The following is a 17,904-nucleotide window of genomic DNA, read 5'->3' as shown; positions in this document are numbered from 1 at the left end:
GTTTGAGTTGGGATTGTTAAATACTAGAAAAGGCTCCCCAGATTCCTTCTGTTTATAGACATTTCTGGGAAACATAGAAATCCCTTCTTAGATGACATAACAGATCTAGGCTTAGAGTATACAACCTTTTGTAAACCTAATCATTCTTTCATAGAACCTCTCTTGTAACTGCATATCTCATGAATCTTTGCAAATGAATCTAATTTTAGCACTGAATTCTCAAATACTACAAGATTAACCCTATTAAGATCCAGTTTGGTGATTTTATATATGGGGACTTAATTTTTAGAAGCATGCTGGCTTTGGTGTTGAGCTATAAACTTCTGAGATTTGGGTGATTAAATGGCCCTTGCGATATGAAGGTGGAATTGATTTATGAGAAGTTGGTGCCTGCTGCTGATAACGATAAGGGAAGATATTTTTATGCTAAGTTCTAAAATAGAGCTAATGAGAAATGCTAATGAAATCAAGAAGTGTCTAGGTGCTTCGGCATTAAAAAAAGAGTCCTTACCTTTGGGAATCTGAAGTATGATTGAGATTATTTTTAAATGCTCAACTGGATGTTTTCCGGATATTTTTGGATTCCAGACATTGGATGCCTTAGTTAATTTCATTGATAACTAGTTATTTTCATTGATAACTCTCACTCAGAGAGCATCATATTCTTAATCATTATGAAGTTTGTTTTTTCTTACAGTTATGATTTAATCATTAGGGCAATGAGAGCTAAAGGGGAGGGGTTATGGGACTTTGGGCAATTTCACTTCACTTCTTGAGGCTTCACTTTCCTGATTTGTAAACTAATGAGATGAGCCCACATTATCTTAAAGGTTGTCAGCTCAGAAATGTCATGAGTTATACATATATTTTTTAAATCTATATTTTGGGTATGGAGTATTGGTTATGAGTATTCAACTAAAGTAATTCTTTTATCTAAAACACTGATCAGATCAGGGAAAACTTTGTCAGTGATCCTGTTTTCTGTTCCTGAAACCCTATTCAGTTCCCACAGTCCCTTCTTTTTTTTTTTAGTAATTTTTAAAAAATATTTATTTATTTTTGAGAGAGAAAAAGACAGTGTGATTGAGGTAAGGGGCAGAGAGAGAAGAAGGCACAGAATCTGAAGCAGGTTCCAGGCTTGAAGCTGTTAGCACAGAGCCTGATGCAGGGCTTGAACTCACCAACTGAGAGATCATGGCCTGAGCCGAAGTCAGACGCTTAACTGACTGAGCCACCCAGGTGCCCCCAACAGGGTCCTTCTGGTCGTACCTTGGGATAAGGGGAAAAGATGTCCTCACTTCAAGAATACAACAGGCTCAGACAGCAGGGAAATAGAAGAACCCACATTTATCCAGCTTAATCATGTCTTCAAACGTTTTTAGAGTTCAGGCAATACTTTGTTTAGTCAGCAAAATGAGACCAACAAATGATGCCATGAGCCTAGAGTTGACTTTATCTGGGTTTATTAGTGAGCTTCCTCTTCTTGTCTTGTTTACCAGGCTTTCTTTAAAACAAAGATTTCCAGAAGTCTAACCACACACCAAATAGAAAGTTGAGGCAGATTAAATGAAAGGGATTGGATTAACTGCCAAATTTTCTTTTGACTTTGGGTCTGGGGAGGTGGAGATGAAGAATTTTAAGCATCAGGGACCCTGCTATGGCTGAGCAGAGAGGAGGATAAATGCTCCAGATCTTGGGCCTGATCAACCCTCATCACCAACAGCGCCACTCCCGTCAGCCTCTTCAACACAGCCTTGGGTCTGGAGGGTCCAGGGTTTTGGGGTCCCAGCCCCCAGCCAGAAAGGTGGCCCCCAGGAAGTCTAATGTCTCCAGTTCCCTCCTGTCCTTCAAGCTCTCGGAAGCAACCGCTTCAAGCCTTAGCTGTGTACTGCACTAACAAAGCAAATGGACATTTCTGGGCATTAAAAAAAGAAGAAGAAGAAAAGCAAAAAAGGACTTCTAGTCCCATTCTGACTCTTAGGTGTTAGAATGTGAACAGTCACCTCACCTACCTTTTACTTGGCCTTGAGATGGCACCTTGCGTAGTCACTCCATGCTCTAGGGACCTGGAGTGGCGGGTATGGAGGTGACTTCTAGTAGGCGGGCAAGCAGCATCTCATGCCCATGTGAAGGCAGTCTTTTCTTCTGGATTAGTCATCTCTGTTGGATCATGCAGTTTAGTGTGTACTGTTGGAGTCATTGTCAAACCCAGGGGAGAGTTATAAATAACACTTCTTGATTCTCCTTTTTTTTTTTTTAATTTTTTTTTTAACGTTTATTTATTTTTGAGACAGAGAGAGACAGAGCATGAACGGGGGAGGGTCAGAGAGAGAAGGAGACACAGAATCTGAAACAGGCTCCAGGCTCTGAGCCATCAGCACAGAGCCCGACGTGGGGCTAGAACTCACGGACCATGAGATCATGACCTGAGCCGAAGTCGGACGCTCAACCAACTGAGCCACCCAGGCGCCCCTCTTGATTCTCCTTTTTGAAATAACAGTGTAGTGGGCTTACTGAAACTTTACATTTACATGACTGAATATATGAACTCTTAAGTGGCTAAAACAAAACAAAACAAACAAAGCAAAAACAACAAAAAGACAACCTGATAGTAAAACCATTTGTTTGGAGTATTGTTTGTTTTTTGTTTTGTTTTGTTTTGCTTTGTTTTCATCAGACTTAAAACCTTTTAGACCTCCTAGGACAAGAGTGGGCTCCAGAAGTTATGGTTCTGGTTTGGGGGGAAGAACATCCAGCTTTCATATTGGAGGAAGCCTATTATTGTATATACTCTTTTACTCTTCCCCAGCGCACACATCTGGGCATGGAGTATACAAAGTGTCCTCGTCTACAGACAGAGCTGGAGAGGAGGAAGTGTTTGTTCCCTTCCCAAAATGCCATACCTGTTGGTTCAGTGTTTTTCCATGAGGAGCTGGTGTAGGTTGTGAATTCCACATGAAAGAGATAGATGTTCGCTTACCTTTCTGGTAAGCTGGACCACATATAGGACATACCTGGTGAGGCTCAAGAACAAGCTGCTCATGTCTGCTCCACGTTGGACCAATCACAAAGGCACAACAAAACTGCATGGAAAGATTAGGGGTGTTTCTCATCCGTTATCTCCATGCATGCTATTGGGTTGAAAAAGTAATGTGATGAGGGGTGGTGTTGGTAGGCAAATCATTATTGGCAGTCGGAATTATAATTGGCTTAGCAAGAAACTCCATTAAAATAAGATGGTAGATAAGATTCTAGATTTTCGTTCTGTTAACATAGATTCTGCTTTGTGTTGATTGACACTGGAGTCATTTAACAAATACTGTTGTGGAATTCCTAGGGGAAGGTTGACCCCAGTTTGCAGGCGTTGACTGCTGTCTAGTATACTTCCTCTCTGCTACCAATTTTCAGGACTGATACACGAGTCCATATTCTAGCTCTTAAATTTTCACTGAAAAATCATCATATGATGAGTCAATGACAGCAATACTGACAAAAGTAGGCAGTTGTACTGTGGAACATTAAAACCATAGTTGGAATCATTGTCTTTAGAACCAATTGAAGCCTCTATTTGTGGGCTGGGTACTGGACAGCTCTCTTGTTTTCTCCTGAGGTGCTAGGATGCCCTCTGGTGGTTAAACAAAATATGCACACAGTTACTTTGCTTATTTGGTCAATTGCTCTTCAAGAGCATCTTTGCCTCTCTGCAAATGAGCTTCTATCCCAAGTACCTTGCTTCAGTTTTTGTTTCCAGTTGAGCTCTGAAACTCAGACACCAAATATGAGATCGTGCAGGAATGCTGGCTGTCAGAATCTTTCTAAAGGTGGATTCAGACTGTTAAATTCTCAGGTAATTTTAAATAATGCAAACTAAATTCTTGTTTCCTTAGAAGGGGCAGGCACAGAGGGGCACCTGGGTGGCTCAGTCGGTTAAGTGTCTGACTTCAGGTCATCGTGTTGTGGTCCATGAGTTCAAACCCCGCATCAGGCTCTGTGCTGACAGCTCAGAGCCTGGAGTCTGCTTCTGATTCTGTGTCTCCTTCTCTTTCTGCCCCTCCCCTACTCAAGCTCTGTCTCTCTCACTCTCAAAAAATGAATAAATGTTAAAAGGGGGGGTATAGTCACAGAGATGGAAATATTGATTGGTAGTAAGTGAAAAGTCATGTAGGAAAACCTTCATTTGGTAACAACACATTCTTACTAGATTTTTTTTTTAATTGAAGACTATATAGAAAATCCTTTTTTGTTTCAACAATTGCTTATAGAAGCATATTCACGACATTATTCTACTTCTCTGTCTGAATAGCAGACTACAGAGAACATAACTGAAATTTTTATTTGAGTTCTTATAGGGACTCAGAGTCCCCTTTAGGAACACTGGTGCTTGTAGTTATTCTAGAAATGTAAGGTATAAGACATTGAATGGAATACCTCATCAAAGTTAGCTCTTTTTAAGTATTCAATGTCTTTTTCTTCCGATATCATGTCTTTTATCTTACAAATTAAGTGTAATCTAATTTTTTTATTAAGGATTCATTGATTAAGGATTATATTTAGTAGAGGTTTTTAAGTCAGTCTTCCCCAAGCTTTCAGAAAACTTGGGGGATACACACACACACACACACACACAGTGAACATACAAGTAATTTTTAGTGATCATTTTCAGCTTGTGGTCCTATAATTAGGGATCCTTAATCAGAAATCCAGAGACATCTTGAGGATCCGTGGACAGATTTTAGGGGCCCCATGAAGCTCTGGAAATTGTAGGCAATAGTTGAGCATATTCCTTCCTGTGCTCAGTTGGCAGATGTGAACGGAGTCATTGAGGAGGAATTCACCATGGCCCGCCTGTATATCAGCAAGATGAAGTCGGAGGTTAAATCCCTGGTGAACCGCAGCAAACAGCTCGAGAGCGCCCAGATGGACTCCAACAGGAAGATGAATGCCAGTGAGCGGGAGCTGGCAGCCTGCCAGCTGCTCATCTCCCAGGTAGGTCACCCCTCTTCCCCTTATGTCACTTCATTGACCTCTTGAAATCTGCTTCCTCTGTGCTCTTACTGGGACAGTACACGATTGGGTACACGATAGGGATAGTCGGTGGACTTTGCTTTATGTAAGACTTGTCCATGGCCTCCCCAGGCAATGAGAGCCCAGGCTTATTCTTAAGGCTAGATTTTGTTGTGTGAATTGCATGAATTCCCTTCAATCCCTTTTTAAAGGATGTGTCTACACATCCCTAACTATGTATGGATACAGAGGTAGGTAGGTAGAAATCTGTAATGAATGGATGAGATTGGATAGAATCTAAATCTCCTATCACCTAAGGCAACATTCCTTCATCTTTTAATCCCTACCACAGGTCTAATTTAATATGTGAAAACAGAAACTGTTGCCACTACTGCTATTATTAATAATAGTGGCAGGTAACATTCTATTGAGTGTTTACAATGCTCCATACACTGCACTGAGCACTTTACATGCATTATCTCACTTGATCTTTAAAAAAATCTTGGTGGGCAGGTTTTATTATTATTATTCTTATTTTTCAGATAAGGAAAGTGAGACTCAGAAAGATTAAATATATTCTGCCCAAACTCATATAGCCAGTGCACGGCAGATCTGGGACTCAAACCAAAGCTTGTGTGAACGCAAAGGCTTGAAGGGATTTTCAAGCCCCGGGGCACGTTTCCTCTGCCCTGGGAGTAAGACTGCTCTTCTTCCCACTGGAATGGCATTTTCATTTTAGGGAGGTGGTTTCAGAAGACGGCAGTCTAGTTTCTGGTCTGCCACTGATATCTGAGCTGGGTGTTTGGGGTTTGAGGCTTCTGTTGAGTGGTATAGGGAGAGCTGCTCACTGCCTTACACCAGGCATTAAAACAGCTGAAATCATTTGCAGGAATCTGATACCAGCATGGAGTGGAGCATCAAATAATACTGAGAGGTAGACAAAAGCATACTTCATTCTGGTATGCTTGTAAACACAGTAATATGTAATCATAGAACCAGCTCTAGCCGCCTCGTGTCCCGCCATAGTAATCTAAGAGATGCAAATTAACGCATCAAGTTTCCATTTTATAACTGATGTAATAAGCAAAAATGTATTGAAAAGATTATTTAGTGCTGGTGTGTGATAGTGAAATTTATGTACATTGCTGAGAAAAGTATAATTGGGTCAGTCCTTTTGGAAAGCACCTTGGGAATCAAAAACCATACAAATGTAAGTACTCTGGTGCAGGAATTTCACTTACGGTATTTTCACTGATAATGAAAATGCAAAAATTTTATTTTATATGTTATCATTTCCTGATTAAAATATGAAAAGCCTGTATGGAAGATGTTAGGTGCAATGTTACTCACATTATAATAAAATAAAATAGCCAAATACCTATTCATAGGCTGATAACATAAAGTTGCATGGGAGAATGCTATGTAGCTCTTACAAAGAATTTATGAAATTCAGCCATTTGAAAAGTTTAATTATATAAAGGTAAACGAAAATGAAAATGCAGAGTTATATTTATGCTTATGCCTTGCAACTTTATACAATATGCATTCATACAGTTAAGATCAGGAATAGTTGATAAGTTAAGAGTGGTTTATGGGTGAAATCTTGCTGGATTTGCTTTATTTGACATTTTTATGATTTAAAAAACTTGAGAAAATAATAAACGTTAGGGCATGATATCCAGGTCACCTGTTACACTGATAACATGTGATTTTGGAAGGTCCCACCCCTAACATTTGGAGACCAAGGCAAGAGTGCAAATCGAGGTCCCTCAGTCTGCACCCTGCTGTCTCCTCTTTTCATCTTGACACACCAGCTTCCGTGTCTAAGTCCCTTCTGCACTGTCTGTGAACTGGTGAAACTGTGTCACTATCAACTCTAATCTGTATAACTTGATGACAGAAGCTGCAGTGTCAGCCCTGGGAGTGGGCTTTAGGGCCACTGGAGTAGTGAGTTTCTGCATTTCCAGTACCCAGAGTGTGGTCTAGAAGGAGACGTGGGTCCTACATGGCACACCCCCTTAGCCTACAGACTCTTGGCTCAGTGGAATGAGTGTAGCCAGAGGCCAGCCCACATGGGGTGCTCTAAAGTATGGGGCTCAGGATTGAGGGCTCAGTTGCCCAGGTCTTAGAGTGACATTGACTTTGGGCATATGAGATCAGAGTCAAGAATATTTGAATGTTTCAGTGTTACAGGATACCTACGTTAGTGCTTTCTACATTAGTGACAAATGTAGCCTTCTTTTGGGTGCTGCTTTGTAGTCTCTTACAATTTACACAAAGCCAAATATTCAATCATTATTTCCTGGGGTAGGTTAGACCTTGGCTCTTTATTTTCTGACACGATCTAAGGAATCTGACAAAATATTTCCAGCTAAAATGCTATTATCTTCGGGGCGCCTGGGTGGCGCAGTCGGTTAAGCGTCCGACTTCAGCCAGGTCACGATCTCGCGGTCCGTGAGTTCGAGCCCCGCGTCGGGCTCTGGGCTGATGGCTCAGAGCCTGGAGCCTGTTTCCGATTCTGTGTCTCCCTCTCTCTCTGCCCCTCCCCCGTTCATGCTCTGTCTCTCTCTGTCCCAAAAATAAATAAACGTTGAAAAAATAAAAAATAAAATAAAATAAAATGCTATTATCTTCTTCGTTGACACTCATCCTTTTCACCAAAAGCTACACTTATAACATGACTGCTCCACCTGAGTCCATTTCCCAGAGGTTATTTCATTAGATTAGAGCTCATTCTCCAGGGTTTTCCTTCCTTAATGTGAACACTGTACATCTTGAGGGAGGGGTGTCTACCTATTTCCATCTGCTTAGAAGGGCCAACTGTCTTTATTCAGTCAATGAGCTCCCATTCATTCATTGGTCCCACTAATATTTATTAGGTATCTACTCCATACCCTCATGGAGCTAACAAGTAAAAAGAAATAGATAAGTCATGTAGAAGTTGGATGCTGTAACAAAGTGTTGGGACCTGAGTGATAAGGATTCTGGGAGGGTAGGCGGGAGCACTTCCTCAGGAGAGGAAAATGTAAAATGCAAGGTCCCTGACACAGGAATTGGTGTGCTTGAGAGACAGAAAAAGAAAAGACACAATGTTTGAGTTCCGAAGACAGAATCCACAGGTGTTGGTTCAAAGAATGAAGCCCTCTTCCCTACACATTTTCCCAGTCCTTTCTCTCTAGCACACTCTGTTTTCTACAAGGAGACAAACCAGCTTGGATGTTGGCATCTCGCTTAAGTGGATGGTGAGGAGGGAGATGGCCATCAGAAGGGTCTGTGAGGAATGGAGCAGAGAAGCACAAGGAAGAAACAGAGGACTGTGTTAGTCTGTGATCCCAAATCCCAAGCAGAGGGCAAATATGCATCCTTTGGGTGTTGGTACTCCAAAAAGGGACCCAAGAACTCCTCTGTTGCATTTTCCCATCAGACAGTCCCAGGAAAGTCAGGATGCAGTTATGGTCACTCATGCCTCCTTTATATCTATTTGCTTATTTAAAGCATGAAGCCAAGATCAAATCCCTGACAGATTACATGCAGAACATGGAACAGAAGAGGAGGCAGCTGGAAGAGTCCCAAGACTCACTTAGTGAAGAGCTGGCCAAACTCCGAGCCCAAGGTAAATAATTGACTACTTTGCAGGTGTTGAGCTCTCGACCCACATCAGATACTGTCTAGTTGGCTGAACTCATGATGTTTAGTTTTGCTCAATTACAGCACTTCTAGATCTACTGAAAACAATGGAATAATTGTGGGGTGAGCAGAAAGAAAGAAAGAAAGAAAGAAAGAGAAAGAGAAATATCTAGAAGACTGCCCCCACACAATATTTGCTCCTTTTCCCTTTTTTCCTCAGTCCACCCTGCTTCCCGAGTCAGAATCCTCTCTCTTTTCTACTTCCTGCCTCCAGTCTGTCACCACAGCCTGTCCCTTTGAACTGCCAGATGCTTCTCTGCTTCTGCTCATCTCTGCCTTCATTTTCACCATCCTTAATCCTAATGAAGAGTTGTGGCTACATCCATCTACGGACAGTCCCACCCCATCTTCTCCTGGCCAGCCACCGTGTTGCTTCCCAGCGGACTATTCTAAAATCACTTTCTATCTTGTGCCAGCCCCATGCCTGTGCCCCTTCCATGGTGTCCCGCCGCTCTTAACATAAGGTCTGAATTTCCACCAATGGCTACCTTTACCTTTATCCTATGAACAAGCTCTTCCCTTTGCCAGGCAGCCTTCTGATACTCTTTGCTTAGGGAAGTGCCTGACACATAGGAAACACTCAAAAGATACGAATACATAGAAGACATTCAAGAGAGGTAACTAGAAATGCAGAAGCCAGAACAGGATTAAGAATGTATGCATTGCGGTGAAATGGACCACACGTACTATGAGCTGCAATGAAAATTGTTAGTCCTTTTAGGAAAGCATTTTGAAAACAAATATTAATAATCGTAACACTTTTCACACCTTTTGATCCTCATATCTCAAATATTCATTGCAGAATTCCTTGTATTAGTGGGGGGAAAGGAAAGGAAAGGAAAGGAAGCCACCTAAATGCCCAACAGTTAATTGAGCTACGGTATGTTTTTTAACAGAACACGTATTGGGGGTGAAGTATGTGGAGGCTGTACAGCCATGCTTACGATGCATCCTTAAATTAAGTAAAGATCAAATATGCAATCTTATCTTCACTGTGGTTATAGCATGTAGGAATCAATGGATGCTTGTGTTCCAAGGCCTGTGGATTAATATTTAAAACGAAAATGGTTTTGGTAGGGTAATAGGATTGGTGATGATGCTACCCTGTGTTTATTTCCCTTATTGTTAATATAGTCACTTGCTCAGTAAATACACTTTGTTTCAAATGCCAAGGCAAATTTAAAAAGATCAAGAACATCCTCACCCCCGCTATGACCTTGTCATGTTTTCTTCATGTGATAATGGATGAGTGTTAGAGACAGAGTGTTCCCCCTAAGACTTCACACAGAAAAGAACTGTTCTCTCCTGTAAATGGCTTCTGCAGTGGGGCCACTGAGTAGAAATAAAACAGGGGTGAGAAGATCTGAAATAAAGTGGAGCAGACTAGATAGAAAGCGTAATGACTTGAAAGTCACTGTTTTAAACCATTTTGCTCCCGCCCACCATCCCACCTCAGCCTGCCATGGTATGCTCAGGGAGTGCTCCTAAAAGCAAGAAGAGGCTGGGCTGGCTCCCCCTGGAGTGTGCCATGCAGCAGCCCTGTCCCAAATATGGGGCTTTCCTGTTTAATCTGGAGAGTATTATTTTATATTTCTATTTTCTCTCTTCTTAGCCTTAGATTATGTTTACCTGCTCTAGATTCTTAGAGAATAAACAGCTTACCCATGGGAGGTAAATTAGCTCTTTCTGGAACTCTAATAGTGTCATGAATCCAAATGCCACTAACATTCACATGGTGCTTTGTGATCTACATAGCAGGTTAATGTGTACTGCCTCGGGGCTTGCTCACGGAGGCCAGGTGGGGACCGGTTGTCCGAGGTGTGAGGTCATAACCGGCCAGGTTGGTTCTGACCTAGAGTGGCCCACTCCGAGTTAGCACCTGTCCCCAACAGTCGCCCCTCCTGCTGGAGCCCTCCTCAGCCAGAAGTCCTCCTCCCAGTCTTGGATACATACCATGGGGTGTAGTCGGTGATGTAAGCTCACGTTTCACTCCATGGCCATTCTTCCTTTTTTTTATCTTTTTTCTTTTAAGTTTTTTTTTTTTTTAACTTTTGGATGTGAGTCCTACCAGTTAAATCTTAAATCATCATTTAAAATTCAAAACAGAAAAAATGCACGAAGTCAGCTTCCAGGATAAGGAAAAGGAACACCTGACCCGACTGCAGGACGCTGAGGAAATGAAGGTGTGTATGCCACCCCTCCCATGGAGCCCAGCACGCATTCGGACCGCACTTTCTTGTTCTAGGGAACTCTGTCTCCTTCAGAGATGTGTGCGGCAGTGCGGGAGGGGGAGGGGAGTGGGGGCGCCGATGCCGGGCAGTCGGAGCCGTTCTCACGGCGTGGCCTGGCGTAGGACTGAGATGGAGGTGGAGTGTCCAGAAACCCCACTAAGTCCGTAGTAATAGCCATGTTGCTTTGGTACGTGTTCCTTCCCCGTTCCTGGTGCAGAAGGAAAGAGCAGAACCCGCCTCCCCCCTCCAGCCCCCAGTCCCTACATGGGCCACACTGTTGAGGTTAACTTCTGAAGAAGTGTTTGCCCTTTCTTTGAATGAAAGAAAACATTTCTCCTCTTGACATTTTTATTTTCTCATTTTTTTTGAATATTGATTTTATTTTCAGGAGAGTGCAAGTAAGGGATGGGCAGGGAGAGAGGGGTAGGGGGCAGAGGATCCAAAGCAGGCTGTGTGCTGACAGCGGCGAGTCCATAGTGGGGCTCGAACTCACAAACTGCAAGATCATGACCTGAGCCAAAGTCAGATGCTCAACCCGCTGAGCCATCCAAATGCCCCCTCTCCTTGACTTTTTAAAAGAAGCACTCCAAATTTGAGTTTCCATCTTATACATAGAGATCTTTATGTTTGGTCACATGTAAAGTAGTGAAGGAAAATGTAGGATGAATGACTGGGAAATAAGATTTTTAGGTGAATAAAGTGAGATATGAGAAAATGTTGAGTTTTACTTCATTTTAGGCAGACTACTAGTCCCTTTGGATGTGAGCCCATAGTCAAAACAGTGCCCGTGGTATGATCCTGCCCCAGGCTCACCTTGATGGGCCCCTCTCCTGGTTTCATATGGCTTTGGTGAAGAGCTCTCCTTTGAACATCACCACAAATCTGTGCAGTGGGCAGGACTGGGGCAATTATCTAAATTTTACAGATGAGGCAGTGTAGCTCACACAGGTTACATGGCTTGTCTGAGGTCACCTGAGTAGTCAGAGGTCCATGCCCTCTGACTGACCTGGCTAGAGAAGCCATGTAGCCTGGTGAGCTGTAGAAGGTCACGGATAAAGCTTTTTGTTTAATTGATGGACTGATTTGCTCCCAGGGCCCACTCTGTTTTATGATAGATCCTTGGGTTTTGTTGTGCCAGTACGACAAGGCGGGTTCTGGGGGCCCCAGTTTTGGGACCTGACAGCCGAGGGATGTAGGGTAGGAGGCAGAAGCAATCCAGGGCTTGTCATAGTGTGGGCTGTGAGCCAACGAGTGGATGACACATCTCTGCTGGCCTGGCTCGCAGAAGGCGCTGGAGCAGCAGATGGAGAGTCACCGGGAAGCTCACCAGAAGCAGCTGTCCAGACTTCGAGATGAGATCGAGGAGAAGCAGAAAATCATCGATGAGATGCGGGAGTGAGTCGGCCCAGGGGCTCTTGGGATGTGGGGGCAGGCATGGCGTCTTCGGCCAGCCTGGAAGGATGCGGCTTTGAGCTGAGGTCTGCTCGCCTCGCCCTGTGGGCCTTGGGCGCTGCCCTGGGCCGCAGTGGGCTACACACGCGGCTTCCGACGTCTGTTTTCCCATCTGGAGCTGAGCCTCGGGGGGCTCTGCTGGGGCAGGTGGCAGGCGGGTGCAGCCGTCCTTCCTCGTGCCCGAGGAGCTGGGGTCATGTTGGTGACTCAGCTGCCCTCATAGGTGGAAACACCGTCTGTATGAAAAAACATATTTAAAAAAACCCTCAGTTGGTCCTGACTCTGGAGTTCTGATAGGTTAATAAATCCTCCAGAAAAGATAGTCAGCTCCTGCTGCCTCCTCACCCGAACTCATAAATGCACCCTGCACAACCCTGAGCCACCTGGTCACATGTGCACACTTTGTAGGGACCTGTGTCTGTGCTCGTGGACCTGTGGCATTTGCCAGAATGGCTTCATTGCAGCTTGTCTCTGGGGACACCCCCCCCCCCTTCAGGGCCATTTTCCTGTCCTGTCATGGCCACTGAAGAACCCCTGCTCCATAATGATCTCTCCCCTCTTCCTCTCTTACCTTTCTGCCTCATTGTCAAAACAAGTCACCAAGCTGGGAAGTACTTTCAGCATCCTCTCCTTGAGGGTTCTTAACATTTTTGCACAGTGAGTCCCTTGGCAATCTTTGAACCCCTTGGCAGAATAATATTTTTATTTGTTTGTTTGTTTACTTATTTATTTATTTAATGTTTATTTTGAGAGAGAAAGAGAGAGAGAGAGCAAGCACACAAATGAGGCAGGGCAGAGAGAGAGGGAGAAAGAGAAAATCCTAAGCAGGCTCCATACTCAGTGTAGAGCCCGACACGGGGCTTGATCTCACGACCTCAAAATCATGACCTGAGCCATAATCAAGAGTTGGATGTCTGACCGACTGAACCAACCAGGTACCCCTAGAATAACATTGTTAAATGCCACAAATTAAAGATGCAGGAAAACAAAGAAAACCAGTTACGTTGAAATACATTTCCATTCGCTAACACCTCCCCCGCCCCCTGCCCCCTGCTCATTGCCCCCAAGATATAGACTAAAGGCTCCTTCCACTCCCGCTTTCTGTAGATGAAGAGCCAGATTTCTATATGGGAGTCAAGGTTAAATGAGTTACTTAGGGTCACACTGCTAAGTAGGAATCAAACTGAAGTTAGAGTTTAATTCTCCAGGCTACTGATCCAAATCGCTCTTCAGTGTCTGCAAGCTGCTCGCACAGCATATTTGCATTTTAAAAGAGGAGAATGGTAACGAAGCAAAGTGTAAGTGTTGTGATCCTGGGCTCTGTGCACACTGTCTACCGAAGGCAAGCATTTCGTGTCGTCTTTCCTCTCCTCGTTTTGAACAATCCCCGTGCTATTATTCAGGTTGTTCTTTCCCCTTCAAGCATGTCCTGTGTTCTTTATTCTGATTAATCACCCTTGACATGTTTAACTGGAAGGGGAAAGGAGGGAGGGAAGGAAGGAGGGAAGAGGGAGGGTTGGTAAATGAGTTAGTCAGTAGGTGTAGAAGTTTTGTTGGCCTGTGCCTTTCAAGCAGACTCTGAGTTTTTCCTTCAGATAGTGTAGAGTCTGTTCCTTTACAGATGCACAGGCCTGGCCATACAAAAGATTTTGTAAATACTGCATGCAAGTGTTGACAAAGTGCCCCCAACCAGATGGCGAGTTTCCCTTTTGCAGCAGCCCCTGGGCTTTCTTTGTATTTTTCTCTCTCTGTACCCACTCCTTGAAGACTTCACACAACTGTACCTGTGTCAGCCAGGAATTTGGACTTAGAAAATGTTCTCAGATCATCGGACTAGAGAGGCAGGGAAGGTTGAAATGGCCAAATAAGGTTTCCCGAGTGTGGGTGCATGCCATCTGTAGGGCAGACAAAGCAGAATTCTTCTGACTGTGCTGTCTTTCTCTGTTTTTAAAATATCGGCCCTTTTCCTATCTCATTATTTTCCCCCCAAAGCTCTTGCACAAGCCAACTATAAATATATTCTCAAAGCCTTATGTTTCATGCCTCTGAGATGTTCCCAGAAATTAGTTTCCACTTCGGCAGGGAGGAAGCTGTGAGGTTGTTCTCTGATCCCTCAAAATCCTCTAGAATTGCCGCCTTTATTGCTCAGAACTAATGGGGTTGGAACAGAACCATGTCTTCGGCTGGGTGACTCGGAATTTCAGACTAATGTGGACTGTATTGCTTTTTCCTCTCAATTTCAGTTTGAATCAGAAGCTGCAGCTAGAGCAGGAGAAGCTCAGTTCTGATTATAACAAGCTGAAAGTGGAAGACCAAGAGAGGGAAATGAAGCTGGAGAAGCTCTTGTGAGTGTGCTTCAAATGTTTCCTCGGCTTTCTCTCCTCCCCGTGGGGTCTCCACAAGCCTGCGTCCGTGATTCAGATTCCTAAATATTACGGTTAGGTTGGGCCAAGGCTGTTTGTGTGCATTGGTTTGTTTTGTTGATTTATCCGTAGGTGCAAATGGAAATCTCTGATGCCCTTTTGCTGGTTCGTAATTCCTTTTTTTGTTTGGTTTTGTTTTTTTTGTTTTAGATTGCTCAATGATAAAAGGGAACAAGCCAGAGAGGACCTCAAGGGGCTGGAGGAGACAGTGGTATGTCAACATGTTTCCCAACTCACTATCGTCTCAGAGACCTGATTAGTTTGTGATTTGTTGCATTTGTTTATTCTAAAATATCACCTGTGCCCACCTTTCTCACATACCGTCTTAGACAAAACGTTTAGGCAAATTCCATATATTTAGACATTCCATTTAGAAAGAACATTGTGTGGAAAAGTGAGAATTGTAGAATTTATTCCCCAGCTCTTGACACAATGATTAACCATCAGTCTGTCAGTCCGTCTGTCTGTCCATCAGTCCATCCATCCATGCTTAGTGCTGTGACCATGCAGACCCTGAGTGAGAATTAAACTGACTTGCAAATCAATGACTGCAAGTTTACAGGTTTTGCACACTATAGCTTTTTTTCCATTCAACATTCAAGAGCACCTACTAAGGGCTGGCATTCTTCTAGGTGCTTGGGTTGCATCAATAAATGACAAAGATAAGATCCTGGCACTTGTGAAGCTTACCTTCGGCTGATGGGGAAGACAGATAGTGAATAATAAGGGAGGAAATCATGACCTCCATTAAATGGTTCTGGAAAGTGCACAGGGTGGTTGCTGGCAGAGGTCCCATGAGAAGGTGACTTTTGAGTAGGAACTTGAAGCAGGTGAAAGGGCAAGACTGGAAGGGCCTTCCAGGCATAGGCAATAGCCCATGCCATGGCCCTGAGGTGAGCCCATGCCTGGTGTTTTGGAGTGACAGCAGGGAGGTCATTGAAGCAAGGAGGAGCTAGGAGGTGGGCACAGAGAGGTCAAGGCAAGAGCAGGTGTCAGCTGGGAAGGGAGTTGAGACTTGCAGGGTTTGGGGTAGAAGAGTGACAGATCAGAAGGGCTTATTATTTGAAATCCTGGTTGTTTTTCTTCATCCTGCATCTGAATTCATGACGTTTGTCTCCACTGGTTGACTTCCATTTCAGCTGCTCTGAGGGCCCTCGAGAGGCCTTCAAAGTGCCACACACAGCCTGTGTTTGAAGACAGACCATCCCAACCTAGGCTCTCAGTTTGGTGAAAACATGTCCGGTCATTTAGATACAATTGTTTAGATAAAGTCATACATTTTGATTCCACTCATGTGTCATGTGAATTTATGTGGTATTGTGCCTATCTCCAAGAATCTAGTGACCCTAGGCTGTAGGGCTGGGCCTGGTTCTGCACTCTGGCTTCTGAGTTGATGTTAGTTGCCCCTTAAAGCCAGGTGGAGGGACAGAGGGTGCAGTCCACTCAGGACAGAAGTAAGATGACTGTATGCAAAGGATCTTGGGCCTTTCCAGCATGGTGGAGAAGATGGTAGATGGGGCTGCTGGCTGTGGGGGAGACTGAAATGAAGCTGTGAAATTGCAGAAGTGATACTCACAGTTATAGATGATTGTAAAAATTCAGGAAAATATTGAACTTTAAAATGGTACCGTATTCCCACTAGCCAGATATAAGTGACGTTTCAGTACCTTTTTCCTTTCCACCCGTGAACTGCCCCTGCCCCACTCGCTCACCTGCCATACCTGCCCTTCATGCCCTCCCACAGGTGCTCTCTCACGGTCACACTCACACTCGTGCAAAGTCACTTGTCCTCTCGTGCACTCTGGCGCATGCTCACACCCCACAGTCTGCAGTCCCTTCCTCACACTCGCGGGCATTCAATTCCATGTTCTCATGTCTGTGCACTTCCTCGTGTGCTGGCCCCTCCCACCCTCACACTCACCCATGTGGCTCTTCTCTCTTGCTCTCACTCAGCACTCACATCACACACATCACGCACATTCACGTTTTAAACCCCAAACTGGAACCTCATGGCATCTTGTCACTTAACCTGCCCTCGGAACCTTCCCTAAACTGTAACTGTTCTTCAGGAACAGGCTCGCTGCCCTTGATTGACCTTCCTAGAATTCTCCTTAGCTCAAGGCCTCTGCTGGCTTGAGTATTTGGGCAAGCTGGGGGGTGGAACCTGCTGTCCAGGGGTAGGAGTGTGAGGCCCACTCCAGCAGATGACGTTGGAAGATGTCGAGGCAGCCATGGGGCTTCGGGGCTGGTCCTCTCTTGCTGTGTTGATGGGCCTTGTGTTTTCGCCTCCCTGGTCTCGCCCTCACTGTCCCCCGTGACAGGAAGCTAAGCCTGTAACTTTTACACAGAGGGCAGCAGCCTGTAACATGGACGATTTGAAAGAAGGGAGTCAGGTAGAGTGAGGAAATGATAATCTGCTGGTGGAAAATTCATTGCTGCAGGAAAGCCAAATGATAGCTGCCTAAGCTTAAATGTGCGACTTGTAAACTATTTAAAACATTTTTTTTTCATGCTTATTTATTTTTGAGAGAGAGATAGACAGAGTCGAGCAGGGGAGGGGTAGAGAGATGGAGATGCAGAATCCGAAGTGGGCTCCAGGCTCCAAGCTGTCAGCACAGAGCCTGACATGGGGCTTGAACCTACAAACCATGAGATCATGACCTGACCTGAAGTCAGTTGCTTAACCGACTGAGCCACCAGGTGCCCCATCTTGTAGAATATTTTATATTTTAAACATCTTGAAGCCTGTTCCTTGTACCTGCCCCTCCTGAACTGCTGAATTCACCTAAGAGCAAACAAAAATGAGATACAGTTGCCAAACTCAGGACTCCATAGTATTTTGTACTTAAGCCCCAAAGAAATGTCTGGCCCTTTGACAAGGCCCCGTGTCTTCTCTTCCCATTTCCCTTTGGTGTGATGGCTTTTTTTTTTATGGAAAATATTTGCTGTGATTACAGTTCAGTCAGGAATAAAATCCCTGAAGCAGCAGAGAGAGCGTACAGAACAGGGGCTGGGGGTCTGAGCTCTGTGGGCAGGGGCCTGAAACAGTGTGTCTGCATAAACGTGGGCTCTGAGCTGTGCCCCTGTGCCTGCGCTGGAAGGTGGCT

The 17,904-nt window shown here is 44.3% G+C and overlaps 1 protein-coding gene across 1 annotated transcript in view; it reads left to right on the top strand.

The window, feature by feature from the left end:
• The window catches only part of KIF5C (kinesin family member 5C), a 141,879-nt gene that overhangs the window by 115,406 nt on the left and 8,569 nt on the right, over positions 1-17,904 (top strand). Inside the window, exons 16-21 of the mRNA XM_047085709.1 lie at positions 4,798-4,986; positions 8,500-8,617; positions 10,798-10,874; positions 12,208-12,317; positions 14,618-14,719; positions 14,948-15,008. Coding sequence (XP_046941665.1) covers positions 4,798-4,986; positions 8,500-8,617; positions 10,798-10,874; positions 12,208-12,317; positions 14,618-14,719; positions 14,948-15,008 — 657 coding nt within the window. The remainder of the gene's footprint in view (positions 1-4,797; positions 4,987-8,499; positions 8,618-10,797; positions 10,875-12,207; positions 12,318-14,617; positions 14,720-14,947; positions 15,009-17,904) is intronic.

This window comes from Lynx rufus, unplaced genomic scaffold, assembly GCF_022079265.1.
Source record: "Lynx rufus isolate CCGP_SWC_20201006 ecotype Redwood Valley unplaced genomic scaffold, mLynRuf1.p SCAF_2, whole genome shotgun sequence".
Classification (NCBI taxonomy): Eukaryota; Metazoa; Chordata; class Mammalia; order Carnivora; family Felidae; genus Lynx; species Lynx rufus.
The sequence above is the reverse complement of the archived record's forward strand: the minus strand, read 5'-3'. Positions and strand labels throughout refer to the sequence as shown.